The sequence below is a fragment of the Muscardinus avellanarius genome, assembly GCF_963383645.1.
Source record: "Muscardinus avellanarius genome assembly, chromosome: 7".
In the NCBI taxonomy this organism is placed as follows: domain Eukaryota; kingdom Metazoa; phylum Chordata; class Mammalia; order Rodentia; family Gliridae; genus Muscardinus; species Muscardinus avellanarius.
Window position 1 is genome coordinate 96485600 of NC_137793.1, and position 22839 is coordinate 96508438.

Genomic DNA, 22839 nt, shown 5'->3' on the forward strand with positions numbered 1-22839 from the left:
CTACCTCTGAACTCTACCCCCAGCCCTATTTTATTTTTATTTGGAAACAGGGTCTCCTAACGTTGATGAGAATCTCACTACTCTCTGAGGCTCTCCTTACACCTGCGATCCTCCTGTCTCAGCCTCGCAAGTACTAGGATTCTAAGCGTTTGCCACCACACCCGGCTGGGGTAGGGGCTCAAAATAAGGCTTGGCATGTGTTTTAGCATTCTAAGTAATTTGAGAAATATTTCAACTTGGAAGCCAATGATTTAATTTTTCTGAGCCTCCACTTTTATAACATTGCTATGAGCATTAGGTGAGAAAATACATCTGAGATTTATTAACTTTAAATCACAATAAAATGTCAGCTTTACTTCTCAAAATGGTTTCATCCCTTTAAAAAGTATTGTCTCTATTTCTCATCAGTTTGAACCTCGACTGTATGAGGTCATATTTTTTATTTTTATGCACAGAGGAGAGATAAACTGATGGATTCTGTTATAGAATAGCAGAGAGAAAACTTATGGATTCTGTCCAATCTAATTATAGGATACAGTATGAAATGTATAATATTTTTAGATGTTGAATAGATGGTAAAAAGTACAACACTCTTGCTTAAATATTTTTTAATTACAGGAAAATGCCACTTTTAATGAGTGATATGTGCATGTATGCCTCAAACATCTTGTACCAAATTGAGTTATGATTATAATGCACCAATTTAAAAAATGCCAGTTTTAAAAATAGCGATGAAGTATAAAGAGACTTGTTTCTATATGCTTTAAATACAAAACTCATTTATTATGGACACTGTGGTCATTTAATTTACAAATATATTCTGATGTCTTGGTTTTAAAAAAGCAATAGCTTAAGTTAAATACAATATTCTCTTCATCACTTTCAAGCCAGACACACTCAAAACACACACACACACACACACACACACACACACACACACACACCCACCCTTTGTGTCAGTATTAGCAATGGTGATGTTGAAATGCACACATTTGCAAGAGTCATCGAAGTTAGGATTTCAGCAGCTCAATGCAATTTCTATATAACAGTATCTAGCATCAGTGTCAGTGGACCTTGAAGCTTACGGCGTGTTGCGTCAGTCTCCTAAGTTTGATTCGCAGTTTCTCTGTAACCAGAGTTACCTGACCTTTTCAGCTCTGAGGGGTTTTCTCACACAGAGGTCCACTGTATTGTGTGACAGTACCATAGGATCCCTTCCTCCTATAGTTTCTCAATTTCCATCTTGCTCATCCTTCTTCAAGCCTGCATCTGCATCACTCCCACCATCATCCATTCTAGGTCATCTTTCGAGTCACCCCAAACAGGCCACGCTGTCCACTAGACGGCCATGCTGGTCTGTTTCTTTGGTCCTTAATACCATCTTTTAATTCCCTTCAGTCAGGAGACGGTCACTTGAGGCTATTAGCCTGGAGGTCGTTTAGAAGATTTAAGTAAATATTCGATTTCAGGAACCTGGGATAAGAGTCCTTTTCCATAAGCGTGTATATGACTTTTTGGGCTTCATCAAAACATGTGAGGGTTGGGGCTTTAATCTTCTTGGCTGTAGATTCTCGAGTGTGAAAGTCAATATTGATCTGAAAAAAATCCCCATTAATTAATATACACTTCCTACTTAGGGTACATTTTATGACCATATTAGCATTTTTTCAAGCATCATAAGAAGCTGGTTTTAGGTCCTCATAAGATCAATTCAAACATTTTTTTGAATGATTCATCTAAGTTCTAAACTAGATGTCAGAGAGGCAAAAAGAAACATCGCAAAAAGTCTTTGTGCCAAGTTGTAATAGAGATGTGAAAAATTGAAATATCCGCACAAGAATCAAAGAATAGTATGTGTCTCAAAGAAGAGTAATGGGAACATTTAGGACCGACTGGGGGAGTGGGCTCTTTGGGCAGCTAGTTCCTGCTTGGGCCTAAGATGTTTTGGTGGAAGGTCAACAACACTACTGCTAACGATGTATTTTTGCATCAGCAGTTGTATGCTTTATAGCTATTTTCATTTTATTCTTATCTCAGGTGAGTCCTAAATGAATGAACTCATTAAGAATTCCCTGACATACGCTCTGCTCAGTTATACCTGTACTCCTTTCTTCACCCCCACCATGCTAGAGAGTTTCACAAAATCAATGTTTTCATTTTCTGCACTGAAATCCCCACAAATATAGAGAAATTATAATTTCACTGTCCTTATGAATACATCTAAATATGTACAAGTAAATCCATTTTCATGCTCAAAATGGATTTCGTATGACAATGTATGTTGAATGTTTAGAATTTCAGTCTCTAAATTATTTTGTACAAAAGCTGATGATAGTGGACTTATTACTCACTTGTTTGGTGGCATCTGAATGCACAAACGCTTTATATATTTTCTCTGCCTTGCGGTGCAAAAGGTCAGACTGTGTTTTCTTGTAGTCTTCACAAGCCAGCCAGAACTCGATATTCTCCTCACTGAACTCTGACTTCAGGAAATTTCCAAAGACATCCTGACCAGCTGAAAAGAAAGGGAAGGGTTAAGATAATTAAATTAACGGTTACAATAAATGAATTAACTCCATGAAGAAATGTGTAAGAACTATAGTATTGCAATATATATATATATGAGATGGACACTGCCAAAATAACTTTCATAGTTTACAGAGAGGAAAAGTGATTCTTTTATGTAGGGAAGAGGAAATTGGAACCAGACAATCTTATTCTCAATCACATAGTTGCTTAGGATGGCCACATAACTGTGTTTTACTGCCAAATGTATTTAAATTAAATTTGGCTCTGCTAATTATAATAAAACAATGTCTTTCTATAGACATCCACCTCTCAGCCAGAGTGTATTTCAGAGAAGCAAACATTAATGAAAAAGGGCATTAGCATCATGTTCCTAAATACAAATATCATTTCCAAATCTGATTCATGTCAGATGATGTTAGGCCTGTCTATCACCTACGTACCTGATAAACTGATTATACTTGCGGGTGTTGTTGAGACATACACGGGCCATTTCTATGCCATTTACATGTTTAGCTGAACTACACACTAAGTATGATAAGAAGATGTATGTTCTAAGTTGAACTCTTGATCCCCAAGCAAGGACCCTTGGAGTATACTGGGGAGAAGAGTTTAATCTTAGGCATTTCGATAAAGACCAAGCTGTTTATCTGTATCTTACACCTTCTACTTTCAGTAGAATTGCAATACTCATGGCAAGAGGAAGGCACGCGGATTTTCTTCTCTCCTTTCACTAGAAAATCCCCCACAAGACTCTTTGTGTTTAAAAACCTCGTTTATTTTATCTATGTTATAACATCTATCATATTTTATATGGTGCAATGATTTCCTTTGTGCTTTGCAACCACCTTTGGGGTAGCACAAGCCTGTATCTTTGCTTTTGAGTACTTGGTGCTTTTAAAAGACTTGCCACATAAAGGTGGGATGATTGAGAGCATTACTAAGACTGCATGAATGATAAAATTTTAACTGAATGCATGTTGCTGGAGCTAATAGTGACCACTGAAAAATCAGAATGCAAGGGTTTTCAAACTATCTTACCCAGAATAATATATCAATCTACTATGGAATTGAGATGAATCCGGTAACACTCAATAATTAACGTGTACTTACTTTGGTTGGCAAGAAGTTTTTCTAGAGATTGGGACCACTGCATTACTTCATCAGCAGAAAGTCTGCAGGGGACGACATTTAAATAGATTAGCGATTTTTAAAAATGTAAACCCAAATGAAATCAGAATTGCTGCTATATATTTTTTTTTTATAAATTCACAAACGATTCCTTCCTTCCTTGGGGTTAAGTGTAGGGGCATTCTACCTCTGAGCTACCCTCTCCAGCCCTTTTTTTTTTTTTTATTTTGAAACAGGGTCTCACTAAGTTGCTGAGAACCTTGCTAGATTGCGGAGGCTGAACTTCAACCTGCAATCCTTGCGTCACAGCCTCCCGAGTACTGGAATTATAGGCTTGCACCACTGCACCTGGCTGATACTCGAGTGCTAATAAATTTCAATATTTATTTATAAATAAAAATCCCTTAGAATTGCCATTATTGTGAAGACACTGCCAATAAAGTTTGGACACACCATAAAATAAGGTAAAATCTGACAGTGCAAAAATAATGATTGAATACACACACACACACACACACACACACATGTTTACACTTAATTTGCACTGGTACTGATACAGTACCAGTATCATTTGGCATGCCAGAGAAATGACCTCCATTATGTGCAGGATTAATCTCTTACTCAGAGGAAGAGCTGATGCCTAGGCTGCTGTTAGGAAGCATAGTTCAGTGAATTAGGGTACATACATGTCCTTGGACTTGGAAGATTTTATTCCAGGTTCCAGATGTGGGATCAGAGATCTCAAGTACGCTTTCATGTCCACTCCACTACAAGAGATGGAAAGCAAATATTCGTATTTTTCTCACAGAATTAATTTTGTTCATAAAAAGAAAGAAGCATGGAACGGAGGTCTTCAAGGAATATAAGGCACTGGTAAGATGAGCATATACTACATTTTGCTATGTTAGGACAGAGCTCCTTTTTATGAGTCAATGCCTGGCAAAATTCCTATATACTTTAATGCTGTAACATGATTCACTTTTTAATACAACTCGATCTTACTTATAAATCACAACAGGTAATTGCTCTGATCTGGCCAAGCGGAATGCTCAGATTCTCCTTCATACCTTCCCAATCGCTCTGCCATTAAACATAAAATGAGACACAGAAGGAAAGGACTTACAAAGTCTTTGGTCTCCTCTTTTGTGCTTTGTCTTCTAGCAGCGAATGGCCAGTTTCTTTCAAGTCCTTGGGGTGAGCAGGGAAGAACATTCCTGGCATTCTGTCCAGCCTTGGCGTGGAGATGGCCGCTTTCATAGTCCTCTCACACCAAATGTCTGTTAGTCAACGTCTCCGCTGCTTTATATAGCGGAGGCAGACGGGCGCTTGCTGTTCAAAGGCATCTGTTTATCAAGTGATGTTACCACAGACACTGGAAGTTCCTCCTTGCTTGGTGTGTCGTGACGTGTGTCTCTGAAAAAAAAAAAAAAAAGCGTACGGTGATGTCTTGTGGTTGAAACTTAACCAAATGAGAGCAAGTCACTTGATTAAAAGGAAAGAAAGAAAATTAAACACAGAGAAGCACCGGCACATATTTCACGTGGGTAAATCATCAGCAGACAGTTCTTAGTTCGAGAGGATTCTTGTTTCTTCTTAAGAACTGCATATTCCAGAGCTGGGTGTGGTGGCACATGCTTGTAATCGTAATCCTAGTACTTGGAAGGCTGAGACAGGAAGATTACAGGTTTGAGGACAGCCTCAGCAAGTAGTGAGACTCTCATTAACCTAGTGAGACCCTGTTTCTAAGTAAGAAATAATATCGGTCTGGGGGTGGAACTCAGAGGTAGAACGCCTCTGGGTTCAATTCTCAGTACCCCCCCCCCATACCACACACAAAAAGAATTGCAGGTTCCAATAAAACGCTTTATTTGGTATATTTCTTGTATCATGTAGAGACTCAAAATTAGAGTTGTATCCCCCACAACACTTTGGATAATCCAAAGTGTTGATCATTTGCATATTAATGCTTAGGAAATGAACAAATTAAGCTATAGCCTATATATAAAAATATAACTGACATCCAGATATGGCATATTAATAATAAAGAATCATACAGTATCAGGGGGGAAACGGTCAAGGCAAAACAAGAGTTTATTTAGGTAGATGCATAATTTGTACTTTATAGGTGGTGGTCTTCTAAATTCTGGAAGTATTTCTGGAAAGACATAGTCTAGCTTTAATTCAGATTAATAATAAAATTCCAAGGAACTCAACAACTACTTATCAAAGCAGAGGGGTTGGTTTGTGCAATATAACCTCTTACAAAGTTTAAGGAGAGACCATGGCTTCTGTATAGAGTGCCCAATTTAACTTAAACTTCCTTTACTTCCTTTGAATTTTGGTCCTGAAAGAGCAATAGTTTTTTTTTCCCCCCTGATGGTATTAGGTAGCACTGATAAGAAGAAGTATATTAATTTTCTTGTCCTGGTTTTAACTTTAGGATAAGTGATATTTGGAGAAAATGTGTTTATAATATTACAAAATTCACTTACACAGGTCAGTTGTGAACACATACTGTATTGTATATAAACGGCGTCGTTTGATGTTAGGTAACAAGATGCATTAAGAAAGCTGGCTGCTTTGGGAATGATTCAACACGATTGATAGGGCTCAGAGCCTGATGACATAAAGACATTGTTTATATATTTCCTGTAGGTCAGTCTGTACTTACTTTCCTGTTAAAATCTTCAGCATTACTTCTGTTTGTTTATCTAGTGACCTCTCATTCCTCCAGATAATTGTGGGTGAATTATGTTAGGGAAACATGATTCAAAGGTTATTTTTAATGGCTACCATTATGATCGTCCAAATATACCAACAGTTTCCTAAGTGTGTTTCTGCAGTCATCTTTCCTTCGGATGTTAATGAGCATTATAAGAAACAGCAGCTGTGACAAAGGTTATAAAATTAAGTAAGTCTGGGAAATGTTGGGTCCCTCACTTTTTTCTTTTGGTACTGGGGATTGAACTCAGAAGCTTTTTACCTCTGAGTTACACCCCTGCCCTTTTTATTCTTTTTTTTTTTTTTTTTTTTTGGTGTTTCTTGGGGTGGAACCCAGTGGCTTTCTACCTCTGGGCTATACTCCCAGACCTATTTTATATTTTATTTGGAAACAGGGTCTAACTAAGTAGCCGAGGCTGGATTTAAACCTGTGTTATCCTCCTTTCTCAGCCTCCCAAGTGCGAGGATTACAAGCCTGTGCCACCACACCCGGCTATACTTTAATTTTTAAGCAAGAGTCTTGCTAAGCTGCTGACCCTGGTCTCCAACTTGTTACCCTCATCTCATCTTTCCAATTACTGGTATTACAGGCATGTGACATTATACCCCAGGAGTTCCTAACTTTTTAAAAAACCTATACCCAGCCATGCGTGGTAGTGCTAGCCTGTAACATGAGTTCCTGGGAGGTTGAGACAGGAGAATCATAGGTTCAAGGGCAACCTCAACAACTTAGTGAAACCTTCTTTTAAAATAAAAAATAATTACGGATGGGAGTGTAGCTTAGAGATAGAATGCCCCTGGGTTTAATCCCTAGTACAAACAAAGAAATAAATACTCCCCTCAACAAAAACCACACAAACAAATAAAACACACCCACTTTAGATAGGGAAGAAAGTTTTTAGAAAAGATGTTCTCTTCATACCATTTTAGGAAGCTCGGGTTTGAGGTCATATGAATATTTTTCATTTATATTTAAGGAATTGCTTTAAACTCTCAACATTTTGCCACTGGAATGTAGTCTTTCAAACTCAAGTAGTTTTAAGCAACTACAATTGCATGCTTTAAGTGCAAATATAGAAGTAAATTCCTGAGAAAGGCGGTTCTAGGAGGGATGAGGAGGGAATGGGGTGGGAATTGGGTAGGGGTTAAATCAGTGATGTGCACATGTATGTACACACAAGTTTTTTTTTTTTTACCCCAATATGATGTATGAATATAATGAAACAATAAAAGATTTAAAAAAAGAAAAGAAAAAAATATAATTGCTGTATCACTATGGGTTGTCTTGGTGGAATAGTACTAGACATGCGTTTTCATAGGCCATTGCCAGTCTACACAGCTTGTATGTGTATGAGCCTGAGCAAGGCGAATTCAGTTCTGCCAACAAGGGCACTGAGAGTTCCCTACCAGTTTTGTACAACGACACTGACCCTCTCTTGTGTAATTAATTAAGAAAGAGCAAACCAGCACATAATAACTAAATTGAACCACTGACTTCAGTTAAGATTTTAGAGAATATCAAAAGTGCCAATGCAAGAAACAATGGCTCTCATAAACTGTCTTGTTTTGATTTTTCTTCTATGAAATTATGATTACAGAACCAGGTAAGAAATATAATTCTTCATGTCGTCTTGGTGTTATCTATTTCTTTCATTAATAGAATTCATTTTAATGGCAGTTTTAGGTTCACAGTGGAGTTGAGTAGACATTGCAGAGTTCCTATCTACTCTCACCTCTCACCACCACCACCACCACCACCACCACCACCACCACCACCACCACCACCCCTCATTGCTGTGGTAGATTTGCGACAGTCAGTGAATCTGCATTGACACATCACTGCCACCCAAAGTTCATAGCTTAATGTAGAGGCCAGTTCTGGTGCTATAAACGTTGTGTGTTTTGATAAGTATAAATGATGCATATCTACCATTAAGAGTTTCAAACAGAATGGTTTCTCTGTCCTCAAAGTACTCCTGGGATATTTTCAAATATCCTGGAGATTGCTTCAGCAAAACATTTCAGATCGTGACTATCAATTTTGATTAAAAAAAACGAAGGAACTTTTAATCTTTGCTGAATTGATTTTAAATGCTGTTTCCAATCACTCTACCTACCTCGGTACTAGTTGGGAACACTTTGCCAAATGATATTTTCAAACTTGATCTGAATTACACTGGTAGGGGATCTTTACCATCTTGCTGACTTTTTTGGGGAACTATGGGCAAAGGAAAATGATGAGCCTGAGATTGCATCTTCAAATTAAAAATAGGTCTACACTGAAAGAGTCAGCTACATGAAGAGAAATCTTGATCCTTTGCCACAAAATGTCTCAACTCAATAATTGAATTGCAGTCCCACAAAGTATCAGACCTGAGGTCCTGTAAATGCAAAGGTGAATGAATTGGTATCCTGAGGGGTTCACAGCATGGTAGAGCTGAGAGTGGGAGGAATAGTCAAAGAGAGAAGCACCAGCGGAGAGGAACGTGCAGAAGAAGGAAGACCGAAGAAGGACTGACTGACTTTGGAAATATGCGAAAGGAAGCCACGTGCTCCTGCATTTACTACTAAATCTGTTCTTTGCCTCTTTCTGCATTTGCACTCAGCACTCCTTGGAAAGTACAAAACAATGCAAGGGAGAGATGGTTTTTTAGCAACTAGGGACTTCTCATGTGTTTAAGTATCACGGAAGAAAAAATCCTATAGCACAAAGAACTGTAGATTTTAAAGGAGGCTCTGGAAGACTTTGTTGGGTTAGCATAATTTTTCACTCTTTAGGATATTAACCAAAGGAGTCTTTTATGTTTTCTCACTACTGGTTTCCTTCTTTCTTTCCTTCCTTCCTTCTTTCTTTCTTCCTCTCTTTCTCTTCTTTCTTTCTTTCTTTCTTTCTTTCTTTCTTTCTTTCTTTCTTCTCCTTTTGTCTCCAGGGTCTTCAAGGTTTATGGTGCTACCAACACTTGTTTCAGCTAAACTTCACAGAGTTTATTTGGAAAAGCTTCAACAAAGGTGGGTTGGAAAGTTTTCTCTAAGTGTGTCTAGGGTTGGTAGGGACGTTCATTTTTACTTTATACCACTTAATGAAACAAACATTTTTAGACGTGCTTACCATTTTATTTTCAAAGTGAAATCTGTTGATAGGTTTTTAACAAAAGCACATATCTGCAACTTGGTGAGATTCAATGATTTCAGTAAATGCAACTGAGAAAGATAAGAATCTAGTTTCTTTTTCTTACCTTGCTATCAGTGACTTATAGTCAACACTGAGCACCTTCTTTCTATAATTTGAGAGTTTATAAGAAAATCGAATGTGGGACCTTTAGTGAACTAGGTGTGTTTGGTCCCAGAAAACCTTATTTGTTCCACATCTCAGATTATCAATTAAGTCTTCATAAATAACACCACTTTCCAAATTACTATTGAAAAAGAAATATTTGATTAATATTATTTCTGATTTATTCACTCCACTTTGGACTCCATTTTATTTATCATTCTATCTTTTATAACCTGTCAGGAAGTCCTGTCTTGATTTACCTGTGTTGTGCAAATAAAATTCAAGTACTGAAGCAAATGCCTTCTTATAAAGTCCAATTAAATGAAGAACTATGCTTTAAAAACAATAGCAGCAGGGCCTAGTGGCACATGCCTGTAATCCCAGTACTTGGGAGGCTGAGACAGGAGGATCACAGATTCAAAGCCAGCCTCAGCAATCTAGCCAGATTAAAAAATAAATAGGATGGAGGTTATAGCTCAGAGGTAAAATGCCCCTAGGTTCAATCCCCAGTAATAAAGAAAGAAGAAAAAGAAAGAAAAAAACAACTAAAAGGAACAATAGCATGTTGTTTGGAGTTCAGATGGAATGTTCTGTTACATAACACCTGGAATAAAAACAAAAGAAAAGTTACTCAAAAGTCTCCACGAGGAGGGCATTTGTAAAGGAAAGTCTATTTTAAATATTAGGGAACAGATGACCATGTTAACTTCTGAGTTTCTAATAATACTATTTCAGAACTTTGCCTTTGTTCTAACTAAATATTGAAATGGTGAACACCATTTACCTACCTGCTTTCTTTTCCCCAGCTAGTTATGTGATTTTCCTAAGGAAAAAAAAAGAAATCTCTCGTGGTTGTCTAACATGCTCTGTTCTTTGCCAAGCTGTGCCCTCTGTTGCTCTCCAATATATTAACTATGATCTCTTCATGTCCTGTCTAATGGTTTTGCTTTTGCGTCAATTTATGTGTGTATTTATCTATTTATTACCACCTACTGATGCAGACCACCTGGATGTGCATAGATAGTGGCCGCTCTTTGCATGACTCTATTGTTATTATTGTGGGTACAGTGGTCTGTGGTCTAATCGTGTTTCCTGTGTCTGCCGTTCTTTTCAATTAAGCTTTGCTTGTGAGCCTGTTTGCCTTTCCTTTTTTGTTTTCTTTCCCCAAAATAAATGAAAGGTTTCAAGCCTACTAAATTCCCACGAGGTGTTCATCTTGCTGCATTTCCAAAGACCATGAGTTCAATTCTAAGCTAGAACGTTGCCTGGTATGTGAGTTTGAAAAAAATCAACTTCCTGTCATTTCCTCTGCACAAAAGTCAAAGGTGACCAGGAACAAATTTGCAGCTGAGAAGTGGTGTAGGAAGTTTTGGTTCTTTTGGGATCCTACAGTGATCACAATTAGCTCCAGAAGGACTGGGGATTAGATAGAACTGGGTAGTGTGCTTTCCATTTTCTCCCTCTGTCTAAGCCCTCTGCCTATACTTCTCTTTTTTAAAAATCAGTAAGTTTATGCCCCAGCTCCTGTTCCTCTTCATACTGCAAATTTGCATGCAGTGAGACATTCCTCAAGCCTGCCCCTTTTTCTCTCTACCAATACGTGTATTGATGCATTTCCTTTTCTTTTAGCCATTTGTATTTCTGTACCCTATAAGATTTGAAAATTATACACATTTATGTTCATATAATAATGATGTGGAAAGATCACAGATGATCCCTGACCATTCCAATCTAATTTTCTTGCCATCTGCTTTGTAGATACTCAGAGATGCACAGGGAATATGCCTAACTGCAGATTTTCACTTGGTCTAGGCTCTGTGCCAATCCATAATGAGGCTGCAAAAAGCTAAATTATTTCATTTGCAGTAGGTGTGATGGAAAGTTTATGTTGCAGAGTCATACTGAGGTGTCTGTTGTGTTAGGTGGGATTTTTGTGGCAGTTGCCCTAGTTGGAGAATTAGCTTAGGTGATATAAAGAGAATTGGGAGCATCTTGGGATACCTTCCGAAATGAAACGACACTCTGAACAGACTATCCCTTCCGAGGCCAGCTGAGCCTGAGCGTGGGGGAGGAGACTGAGAATCCTTGTCAATATGGCTGCCAGCAATGTGCAAGGTTTATACTTTCATACTTCCAAAGGCAGAGAGTCCCAAAGTGTAAATGGTCACTTGTTTCTGTTTTCTCTTTCTATGTGTTTTGTCTTCTTTTTCTTTGGGTTGTGGAAACAGAAAACCAGGGTAACACAATAGGTGGGAACTCAGATTTAGAGATAACTATTAGCTGGGCATGATGGTGCACACCTATAATCCCAGTACTGGGAGGATGAGGCAGGAGGATCACAGGTCTGAGACTAGCCTCAGCCACCTCGTGAGACACTATTTCAAAACCAAAAATAAAAAAGGTTGGGAGTATAGCTCGGAGGTAGTATGTCCCAGGGTTCAATCCTCAGTACCACAAGAACACAAAGAAACAAGGAAAAACTCACAATCTTGCTGCATATTCTGTCTCAGATGATTTGGGGGACCAGGAAATACAAGTTTATAAACTGCTATACACCATTATTTTCTTTGTGAACATAGGGTAACTTATACTTTGAGAAACTTCTTGTCTTTGTTGTCATTGTCAGATTTTGAAGGCTATTTATCTTTATTAGGTGTCTTGTTTATGACTTTGTGGCTTTCCTCTCTTGTTGGTTCTGTTTTGACCAGATTCTTAGCTGAGACAAGATTTTAGCATATAAAAAACAGTGCACTGAAATACTAAACGCAGTCTGATTTGTGTGGGAGTTTGTTCCATTCTGCAAATCTCAGGTCTCTTCTCTCTCTGTTTTTCTTCAGGAGGGTGCAGGCATATTTGTCTCCCTGTAAAAGTGAGCAGACAAAACAGATGGAATGAGGCAATAATTTATTAATAACTTAATTTACAGCCCAGACCACTAATTAGGAACAAAAAAGCCAGGAAGCTAGGATGGAATGGGTTAAAGGCCGCAAATGTTACAGTGTGTTACAGTGATGCTGAGTGTTGTCCACGATCATCTCTGAAACTGGTCCTTCCCTCTACTGACTTCACTATTCCTTATGAAAGAGCTATCAATTCCCAAGAAAATCCAAACCACTTCAGAGTATGGCCACTGCATCATCAATCATAAGACCCTGTTCAGTCATAGAATTTACATTCCTTAACAAAAGTGTCTGGTGGATGGTCACATTTTATAATTCATCCTTTATATCTTTAGATGAATTTTCCACTCATGAAAAATGAAAAGTCACTAACAAGACCTAAGACTTTGGGACTTTAGGATTTTCCCCTTTCATGTAAAATTTCCCCCTGATTCAGGGCAGCTCAGAGGCAATGGAATAATTCCAGGGAAAATGTCACCATTTCACTTCTCTTTTGTGAGTAAAGTTGTGTTTTACATAAAATATCACTTTAGAGCTAATCATAAAATAGGTTTGAAATGTAAAGGCTTCTTTTTCACCCCCTCTCACAGAAACCATACCCAGATTTCAGATCAAACATCAGTTGATGTAGAGGAAGACAGTCCAGGAAGCTGTGGATGTCTCTATAAAACCATCTGATTGCACAGTGCTAGAAGGATACTGACACAGTGTTGGTGATTTCACAAAAAGCTGAATGAGTACCATGACTCTATTAAATTAAAGCATTAGATATGCCTAACTTAATGGTAGTAGTTGATGTTTACCAATGATATTGACTAACATTATCAATGACAATAATATTGATAATATTGAGCCCAGTATTATTAGTAAGAATGTTATCCAGACCTATTTTTTCATTCTGAAGAACATTGTTTAATCTATTTTTCCTACCTCTGTAATTTTCTGCTAAAACTCTTTCCTTCCTTCCTTCCTTCTTTCCTTCCTTCCTCTCCTTCTCTGATGACTTCTGAATGCACAGATGACAGTTACTTGATTTCACTGTGAAAACTTAATCTTATTAATAGCCTTCCTTTGTAAAATTAGAAGAAAAAAGCAAAACATGTTGGTGAGTAACTGAATGCTTAGGGATTCTGAGAAGATTGTCTTCCCATATTTCAAAAGAATCTGGAGTAATCCAAGCATGCTCTACAAGTAAAGCAAATTTCTTCTAAACAAGTTTTTTTTTTAACTATGCTTTTAACAGGTGAGGTACAATTTTTTTGGGGGGGAACACATTTAATGGGAAACTGAAGTTAATTTATGTTGGTAGGAAATAGGGTTCAGTAGGAAAACAACAAAAATATTTCCCCAAATTAAAGAAACATGTATTTGGATATAAATTGAATAATCCAAACCACAGAGGCTTTGCACATCCAGTTCCAGATAGGAATGTCATTGTCTCATTATTAAGTTACCAGGCCATGGAATGTGTGTGTGTATATTATTTGTATGCATCTATATTAATTGCAGATGGAGCCCAGGGCTTTGTACATCCTTGGCCAACACACTACCAATGAGATATGACTCCAGATCTTTTTAAAATCTTATTTTGAGAAAGGGTCTCATTGTTCCAGGCTGACCTCAAATTTGAGAGCCTCATGCTTCAGTCTCCTGAGAAGCTGGGATTTATAGATGTGTGTTGCATCTGTTAAAAAAATATTTATTTCAAAACACATGGTTTTTTTTAGTACTGGGAATGGAACCCAGGGGCATTGTAGCTCCGAGATGCAGCCTCATGCCTATTTTTTATTCTTTATTTTGAAACAGGGTCTCACTGAGCTGCAAAGGGCCTCACTAAGTAGCTGAGGCTGTTTGCGAACCATGATTCTCTGGTCTCTGCCTCCCGAATACTGGGATTACAAGGGTGCGCCACCAAGCCCAGTGCTCAAAACACGTATTTAGATGGCCTCTCCATTTCAACTAGAGTAAAAGTCAAAATTCTTACAATGGCCTATGAGGCCTGGCACAATATGATTTCCTCAGTGAATTTTTTAGTCTCAGCATCATTTATCTTTCTTTTCCTGCACTTTCTCCTGGCATGTGGGCCTCTGGGTACTACTTCACAGGCCTGGTTCATGCCTTAGGGTATTTAACTGCCTATTTCTTTTGCCTTGAATATCTAAAGAGACCCACTTGGATGGCGACATTAAGTTATTGGTCAGATGTTCTGTTCTCAACGTGATCTCCTATAACCATAATTAAAGTTGTTGTCGGCCCCTTCCGTCTTTACTATTGCTCAGCTTCGTCTGGTTCCCCTTCCTTGTACTTAAGAACTTCTAATGCACCGCTTGATTCAACATACTGTGTTCACATTTCTTTTTAAAAAAATTATTGGTGCATTGTAGACTTACATCTTAATGAAGTACAAGATGGTGGAGTCATATGTGTACACATCACTCAATTAGCCCTTGCCCAATTCCTACCTCATCCCCTCCCTCCTCCCTCCTGCTCATGTTTGGCTTAGTGATTGCCTTTGATATGTTTGTGATGTACATTCATATACACTAGAGATTTCCCCTCTGCCCCCTCCCAGCTCCCTCCGTTGGGTCACCTTATTTGCTCATCTATGGTTTCTCCTTTGTCTAGAGTTTCTCCTATGACCCCTTTTCTCCCTAGGTTCCACACATTAGGGAGAACATCTGATTTCTTACTTTTTGTGACTGACTAATCTTACTTAGCATAATGTTCACATTTATTTTCTGTCTCTCCCTGCTAGATGGAGAATCTGTAAGGACCGGGATCTTTGTTTTGTTCAAACATTCCTAACAGTATTTGGCACATATACTTGAATACGAGTACTTGGTACTCAGAAGCCTTGTCGAATGAGAAGGGCTGAGGCCTACGCTAATTTTGTTCAACTAGTCAAAATGTATTTATTAAGTGCTTGCTGTATCTAGTCACTCTGCTAGGTAGTAGGAATCCAGGAGCGAATCATTCTGGGGAATTTTAAAATGTGTTAAGTGTATACGGTAAGGTTGAGTGTAGGGGATTCTGGGAAGAGGTAAACATTCAACTAACACAGAACGGGCAGGGTCATGAAAGATTCACTCAACACATAAGGCCGACTGTGTGCCAGTTACTCTTCCAGGCACTTTAAAAGAGGATAGACTCAACCAGAACTCCGTGCCGTTGTCAGCAGCCATCTTGCCACCATGGGGTTTCAAAAGGGTGGAAGGCAGAGGCCAAGGGTGGCGGAGCACAGATGCAGAGGGTCGTGAGTGCCTGACAGAATCAAGAAGCCTACAGATTGCTCATACAGGACAAAAATTAAATGATCAGGCTTGACTTCTCACTGTGTTTTGTTATATCTATTTTTATTGTTCTATTTTTTTAACATTCCCCCATTGTGTTAAAATAGCTAGTCTGTGTGATTTTTTCCTTTCTGTTATTGCTGTTCTGTTTGTGTTTGTATGTTTCCTGATTAACTTGAAGTTTCACATTTTTGCCTCAGTGGTTGTCTTTGTAACTTTGTAACTTTGGCTTTTTGTTATATGCTTTATTCTTTATTAAATAAAGTGATATCTCTCCCTATGGGTGATAATGCAATTAGTATGCATGATTTTTCTACTTCTCTCCCTTCCCACTACATTTTTATCACGTTTTTGTTAGGTGATTTTTTTTAGTTTGTCTTGTAATACTTAAATACGTTTACAAAGATACCTTGACTAATCACCTTTAGGAGATATTTTTTGACACTTAGCATTACAAGGGAAGGAAGTCCTCATATTTTCCATCCCTCCAAATTTTGCTAGTTGGAGCATCAGTCCTGGGTGATTGGCAGTAAGAGAGGGCGTTAGAGAAGGAATCTGGCTCCCGCCTTTCTGGAAGGAGTTCATGCTCCAGATAAAAATGATAAAAAAAGCCCACCCAATTTTTTTCTTGATTATTTTCTCTAACAATTGTGCATTGTAGATTTCTCTCCATAAAGCCAACAAAAGGCACCTTATTATAGAAGACCAATACAATTTTATTCAGCTCTTTAAGGCAATGCTCCCAGCCTCCTGTGCAGCAAAAACACGAATCAGATGTCCTCCACAGAAAGCTCACTGTGCATTTGGGACTCTCCATGCTCATCCACCGTGTCAGCCTATGTGGCCACCCAGAGCTCTGCTAAGGCTCTCTTTCTTCCCATTGAGTTTTCTCTACCTGGTTTAACACTCTCCACCACCTGAGTGAGAATGTGACAAATATTTCTGGGGGAAAAATGTCCAATGATCTCAGTCCACTTTCACAATGCTCTCTTTTTCTGAATTTTAATTCATCCAGTTTGTGCTTAAACAGCTTTCTGATCTTTTTTTTTTAATGACAATTTTGGTGATTGCTTTGTTTTTGTTTTCCAAATAGCTGCAGCAGGAGCAATACGCTGCCACTTGCCAAGGATGTTTTACTCAGAAACACTATTCCAAACTCTTACACATTTAGTGAAATTTTAGATAGATTCTGGGTTTCCAAAGTAAATTGGCATTTCGCTTGCAGTCCTAGAAGAAGGATGTGCAATCACTATTTTATAGCTTTGATAGGCAGTAGTGTCTTCTCTATTACAATATTATTTTGAAAGACATACTGATTACTATAGACCTACCAGTGGCAGTGTCTTACACAATATGAAAGATACGTCAAGCTTAAATAGAACAAATGTAAAGGAGGCAACCAAAGATTATAGCTCAATAAGAATGTTTTTAGCTGAATTGATTATTCTATCCACATGCTGAAGACCCAAGTCAGATTATGTCTTATGATTACAATTCATTTTTCATATATGCTCTCATCAGCTCCCAAGAAAATTAAACATATTAAGCAGTCCAACTATGAGGATATCATCTAACATTTAAAGCAGTCTTGTGATGCATATATATATATATATATATATATACACACACACACACACATATATGTGTATGTATATAAATATATTTATATATATTTGGTTAGTTAGTCCCATTTAATACAAGAGAATGTGGAGATTCAAAAAGATTAAATGACTTACCCAAGCCTGTACGGCTAATACTTGGTAGTAAATGAGAAGGAGTTGCTCCCCACCCCTTGCTCAGGACCTGGTCCTCAACCGAGGGGTAGACTCCTGTGTCTTGAGAAACTCTCTCCTCGCTTTGTAGTGATCTAACCCAGTGGCATCTGCTCACGGCTCTTACTTGATGTTTATTCTTCATTGTCACTTCAAGTCACCCCCCAACTCCAGAGGCCAGGAAGGCTGTCCCTCCAGCAAAACCCTGCCTCATTGGGAAAACCTCTCCATTTTCTTTAGCTCCGCTTTCATTTTCTATGACTTCCTCTTTTGAAGGAAAAGAAAACAGATGAGCAAAAAAAAAAAAAAAAAAAAAAAAAAAACCATTAATAGAAATTCAATTCATTTTACCTTCTTTTTGTTGTAATTGTTGCTTCTCCTCCTCTTCTGTTCTACTTCTTCTTTTCCTTCTTCTTTTATTGTTGGTGTCCAGATCTTTCACATCACATTTAAGGCTTATCTAATCTATATCATTTTAGGTTTGCATGTCTTGGGGCTCTGTCTCTAATTTTCTTTTCAGGATTTGAGGTAAATGGGACACACACATCCTTTGATATTTATTCTTTTTTTTTTAAATTTTTTTGGTGGTACTGGGGTTCCTGGAAACCCTTCTACCTCCGGACTACTCTCCCAGACCTATTTTTTATATTTTTATTTGGAAACAGGGTCTCTTAAGCCAGCGCGGCTGGGTTCGAACCTATGCGATCCTCCTGTCTCCACCTCCCAAGCGTGGGGATTACAAGTGTGCACCACCACGCCCGGCTGATGTTTATTCTTAATTGTCATTTCAAGTCATTCAAAATAAATGCAAAGATGTCATTAATGGAAAAATGCATTGGTTAGATTGCTCTGAGCTCCTGGGAAAGTTACCTAATGAAAACTGAGACGGGGCAGTCATGAAGAATACAAATACCTACACATGCTGGTGAGGATACAGAGAAAAGGAACCCTTATAGCTTTACATGGGGATGTAAAAGAGTCCAACCACTCTGGCAATCAGTATGGAAGTTCCTTGAAAAGCTAAAACTGCAACTAACACATGATCCACCTTTATTACTCCTTAGTATATATCCAAAGGAATCACGGTCTGCCTTCTGTAGAGATACCTGCACCCAAGCTTACCATGCCACGATTCACAATAGCCAAGTTACACAGTCAGCCTAGGTGACCATCAACAGAAGGATAAAGAAAATGTGGTATATATTCACGATGGGGGTATTAGTGAGCCACAAGGAAGAACAGAATCATGTCATTGTTAGGAAAATGGATGGAATTCGAGATCATCATACTAGGTAAAATAAGCCATGGCAACTATTTTATATTTTCTCTCATATGGAAACTAGAGGGGAAATGGGATAATATAGATGTAGAAGAAAGACTGCTAGGGAGGGTAAGGGATTAAGGTAAGGGAGTATTGGCGGTAGAAATGATCAAAATATGCTATATGCATATATGAATATGTTATAAAGAAACCTATGATTCTGTATAATTTTATATGCCTTAATAAGAAAAACAAGACTTGGCTCATCTATAAAACTACAAGAGTATTACCTAACTTTATTTTATTTTGTGATAAAATGAGGAAAAATTGTGTGCATGGTAATTTGAGAAAGAACATTTTGTGAAAATAGTCTTGTAAGTTGCTAGAAATGAGTTATCTAAACACATAGTGACTTATGTTTGTATAATTTGCTTCATATTTTTTTTTTGGTACTGGGATAGGACCCAGAGGCATTCTACCTCTGAGATATATCCCCAACTCTTGTTATTTTAAAACAGGATCTCATTAAATTGCTAAGACTAGCCTCAAATCATGATCCTCCTGTCTCATCTTTTCAAATACTGAGATTACAGGAATATTCTACCAAACCTGCCTTGCTTCATCTTCTTATTTTTATTTATTTGTGGTAATTGGGATTGAACCCGAGGACATTCTACCTTTGAGCTACACCACCAACCCTATTTTTTATCGTTTATTTTAAGCAGGGTTTCACTAAGTTGTAGAGGGCCTCATTAAGTAGCTGGCCATGAACCTGCTGTACTCTTATCTTAGCCTCCCAAGTAGTGGGATTACAAGCGTGTGCCACCATGCCTAGCTTTTAATCTTCTTTTAAAAAATAAAACCAAACCTTCCAGTTCAGACTTTCTGGTACTTGTACATTGGTTTTGTTCCTCTTTCCACTGTGCAAAAACATATTACAAGAATATATCCAACGTGGTTACCCCGGGAGGTCACTCTCCCCGGGCTCTGTCCTAGCGGCGTAGGGGAGCATAGGGCCTTGCCCTGTGATGTACAGTCCCTTTCCACAACGTTGGAGGTGAAGCTGGGCTTTGTGTCTGCGCCTGTGTATTCCTACAGCTTCTCAGAGTCTTATGGGCAATGACTGAGGAGATAAACCATGCAGAAAACAGTATTAAAAAAAACCCCAAAATATAAAAATATGCTGTACTTTGAATTCCCTAGGAAGCTAATCCAGAGAAAGAAATTTATATGCAGGAAGTTTACTGGAAACTGGTTTGGGGTTTAGTACCTGTGGGGGATGAAGCAAAGCAGATAGGGCAGAGAGAGAGGCTGGGAAGAGCCCTAGCCACTCTTGTGGTCATCAAGGCAGCAGGACCGACCGTCGGAGCTAACCCATCTGAAGGCCAGGTTGCTGGGCCTTTAAATATTTCATTGACTAGTTCAGTAACGTGGTGCTGCTCAGAAGGTGGTGGGCAAGGTAGCTCTCTTCACAGGAGGCTGTCTCCAGGTTGCCCCCTGCTAGGAGGTGTTAGGAGGCAAGATTTTCAGCAGCTGGGAGAATAAATGCTTTAGTTCTAAAGTGAGGGGTTCTGGTTAGCAAATCACACAGTGGTTAATATACTTAAGACATCGACAACAATTCAGATTAAATTCTTCATATGGTATTTAATAATGTGCTATATAATATTTATGTGAATGTTCATATGATATCTATCAGATTACACATGTCACCAGATTCATAGGTGTAAAAAAGTATGGCATATTGATAATTTCATATGGTACTTAATAAATTACATGGCCATAATAATATATATTTATGTTAAGCCATACAACAGCTGAAACATAATTAGTTGGTAGAAGAATTGGTTTTTACCAATTCCTAATGAATGGTATTATAGCAGAGTCAATATTCTTAAATTTTTATTAATGTTTTAAAGACATGTTCTTTGTTTTGGGGGATTTTTTTTCTTTTCAAATATACTATATTAGTTGATTATAATCACACAGCATAATGAAGCTCAAAGTGATAGAAACATCTGTACACAGTACTTAGTGGGTTCCCTGATCCCACCCCACACCCCATTTCCTCCCCTACTCTGCTTCCCCATACATACATTGATAATTCTGCATATGTACACAGTCATTTGAAACGTTTCCTTCAACAGACTCCCCTCACCAGCCCCTGCTTCCCTCCTCTAGACTCCTTCTATCACTCCGCTGGGGTTTCCCTTCCTATATTTGGGGTGCCTCTTGCATCCCATTTTTTCACTATCTTCCACATAGGAAAGAAAACATACAACCCTTCAGTTTCTGAGACTGGCTAATTTCAGCATAATACTCTCTAATTCCATCCATTTTTCTACAAATGACATAAAAATTTTTGTTCCTTTTTATGGCTGAGTAAAATTTCACTGTATGTCTATCCCACAGTTTGGTAATTCATTCATTTGTAAATGGATACCTAGGCTGTTTCCATAATTTCCGTAGTGTGAATTGTGCTACTATAAACATGAATATGCACGTGTCACTACGACATTCTGACTTCAATTCTGTTGGAAATATGCCCAGGGATGGAATGGCAGGATCATATTCTGTTTTCTGTTTTATTGATTTCTGTTCTGATGTTTATTATTTCCTTTCTTCTGCTAACTTTGAGTTTCATTTTCTCAAAGGGAGCTGAGATAATTAAGTTCTCTCTTATTTTCTAACATGAATGTTTAGTGCTATAAATTTCTTCCTAAATATTACTCTATCAGCATTCAACAAATTATGATGTTTTACTTTCAGTTTTACTCAGTTCAGAATACTTATTTTTACTTCTTCTGTTATTTGGTAGTGTGCTATTTAGTTCATAAATACTTGAAGATTTTATTTCAAAATACTTTCTTGTTCCTGATTTTTAATTTAATCCTGTTATGCTTGGAGAACATACTTATTGTAACTTGCATCATTTTAAACTAACTGAGCCATGTTATAGCCCAGAATATGTTCCTGTTTTTGTAAGTGGTTTATGTACTCTTGAAAGTGATATATAATTTGCTATTTTGGGATGGAGTATAACCAACTTGAATGTTAGTTCAAGTTGGTTGAAAATGTTCTCCACGTTCTTTATATCCTTACTAATTAAATATCTATATAATCAATTACTTGTTATATTCAAATTGACCATAACTGTGGATTTGTATCTTCTTGAAGTTTTATCAGTTTTAGCATCATATATTTTAAAGCTCTTTTATTAGTTGCATAATCATAATTATTACATTTTTATGAACTATTCTTTTTGCCATTATGAAATGATCTTCTTTAACTCTATAATAATCTCTTCTCTGAAATCTGCTTTTTTTTGACACTAGTTCAGCCAGTGCAGTTTTCTTTAGATTAGTTGCTAGCATGGTATTTTATTGTTTTCCCAATCATTTCCAACCCATTTATATCCTAATTTCAGAGTGTCCTTTTTGTAGGCAGAATATAGTTGGGCATTACTTTTTGTTCACTCTAACAATCTTTGCTTTTTAGTTTTTGCTGTTCAGATAATTTATATTTAATGTAATTATTGATATGGTTATAGTTAAAGCTACCATTTTGCTATTGGCTTTTCATTTGCCCCTTCTATTTGTTATTATCTTTTCTACTTTGCCTGAATTTTATTAGAATAATTTGTTTTTTTTAATAAATATTTTTAATGTAAATATTTGGCGACATAATGTTCTCCATCTTACTTCTGGTTGATTTTGTTTTGTATTTTTCTTTGTAGCATTTAATACTATTGCATTTAATTATATTAATTTCTTCCACAAAATCAAATAGGTAGGGACTTTTCTCTTGCTAACAACTATTTTAACAGGTCCCAGTGTCTTGTACATAGCAGGCATTCAGTGTTCTCTTTGCTCAGACAATTTCACCTACATATGTATAGATGTCTTCAAAGGAGTTGTTGGAGAAGTATATAATGATTGTGAACTTGGTAGTAGAGATAACTGGC

At 37.6% G+C, this 22839-nt stretch overlaps 1 protein-coding gene across 1 annotated transcript; it reads right to left on the minus strand.

Annotated features, from left to right (window-relative positions):
* Positions 1-1409: 1409 nt before the first annotated feature.
* Positions 1410-4914, minus strand: RGS1 (regulator of G protein signaling 1; the record flags this gene model as incomplete). The annotated part of the gene is made up of 5 exons (XM_080699084.1): positions 1410-1595; positions 2352-2515; positions 3640-3701; positions 4344-4424; positions 4781-4914. The coding sequence occupies 5 exons, from the start codon at positions 4912-4914 to the stop codon at positions 1410-1412; spliced, it is 627 nt and encodes a 208-aa protein (XP_080555210.1).
* Positions 4915-22839: the final 17925 nt, after the last annotated feature.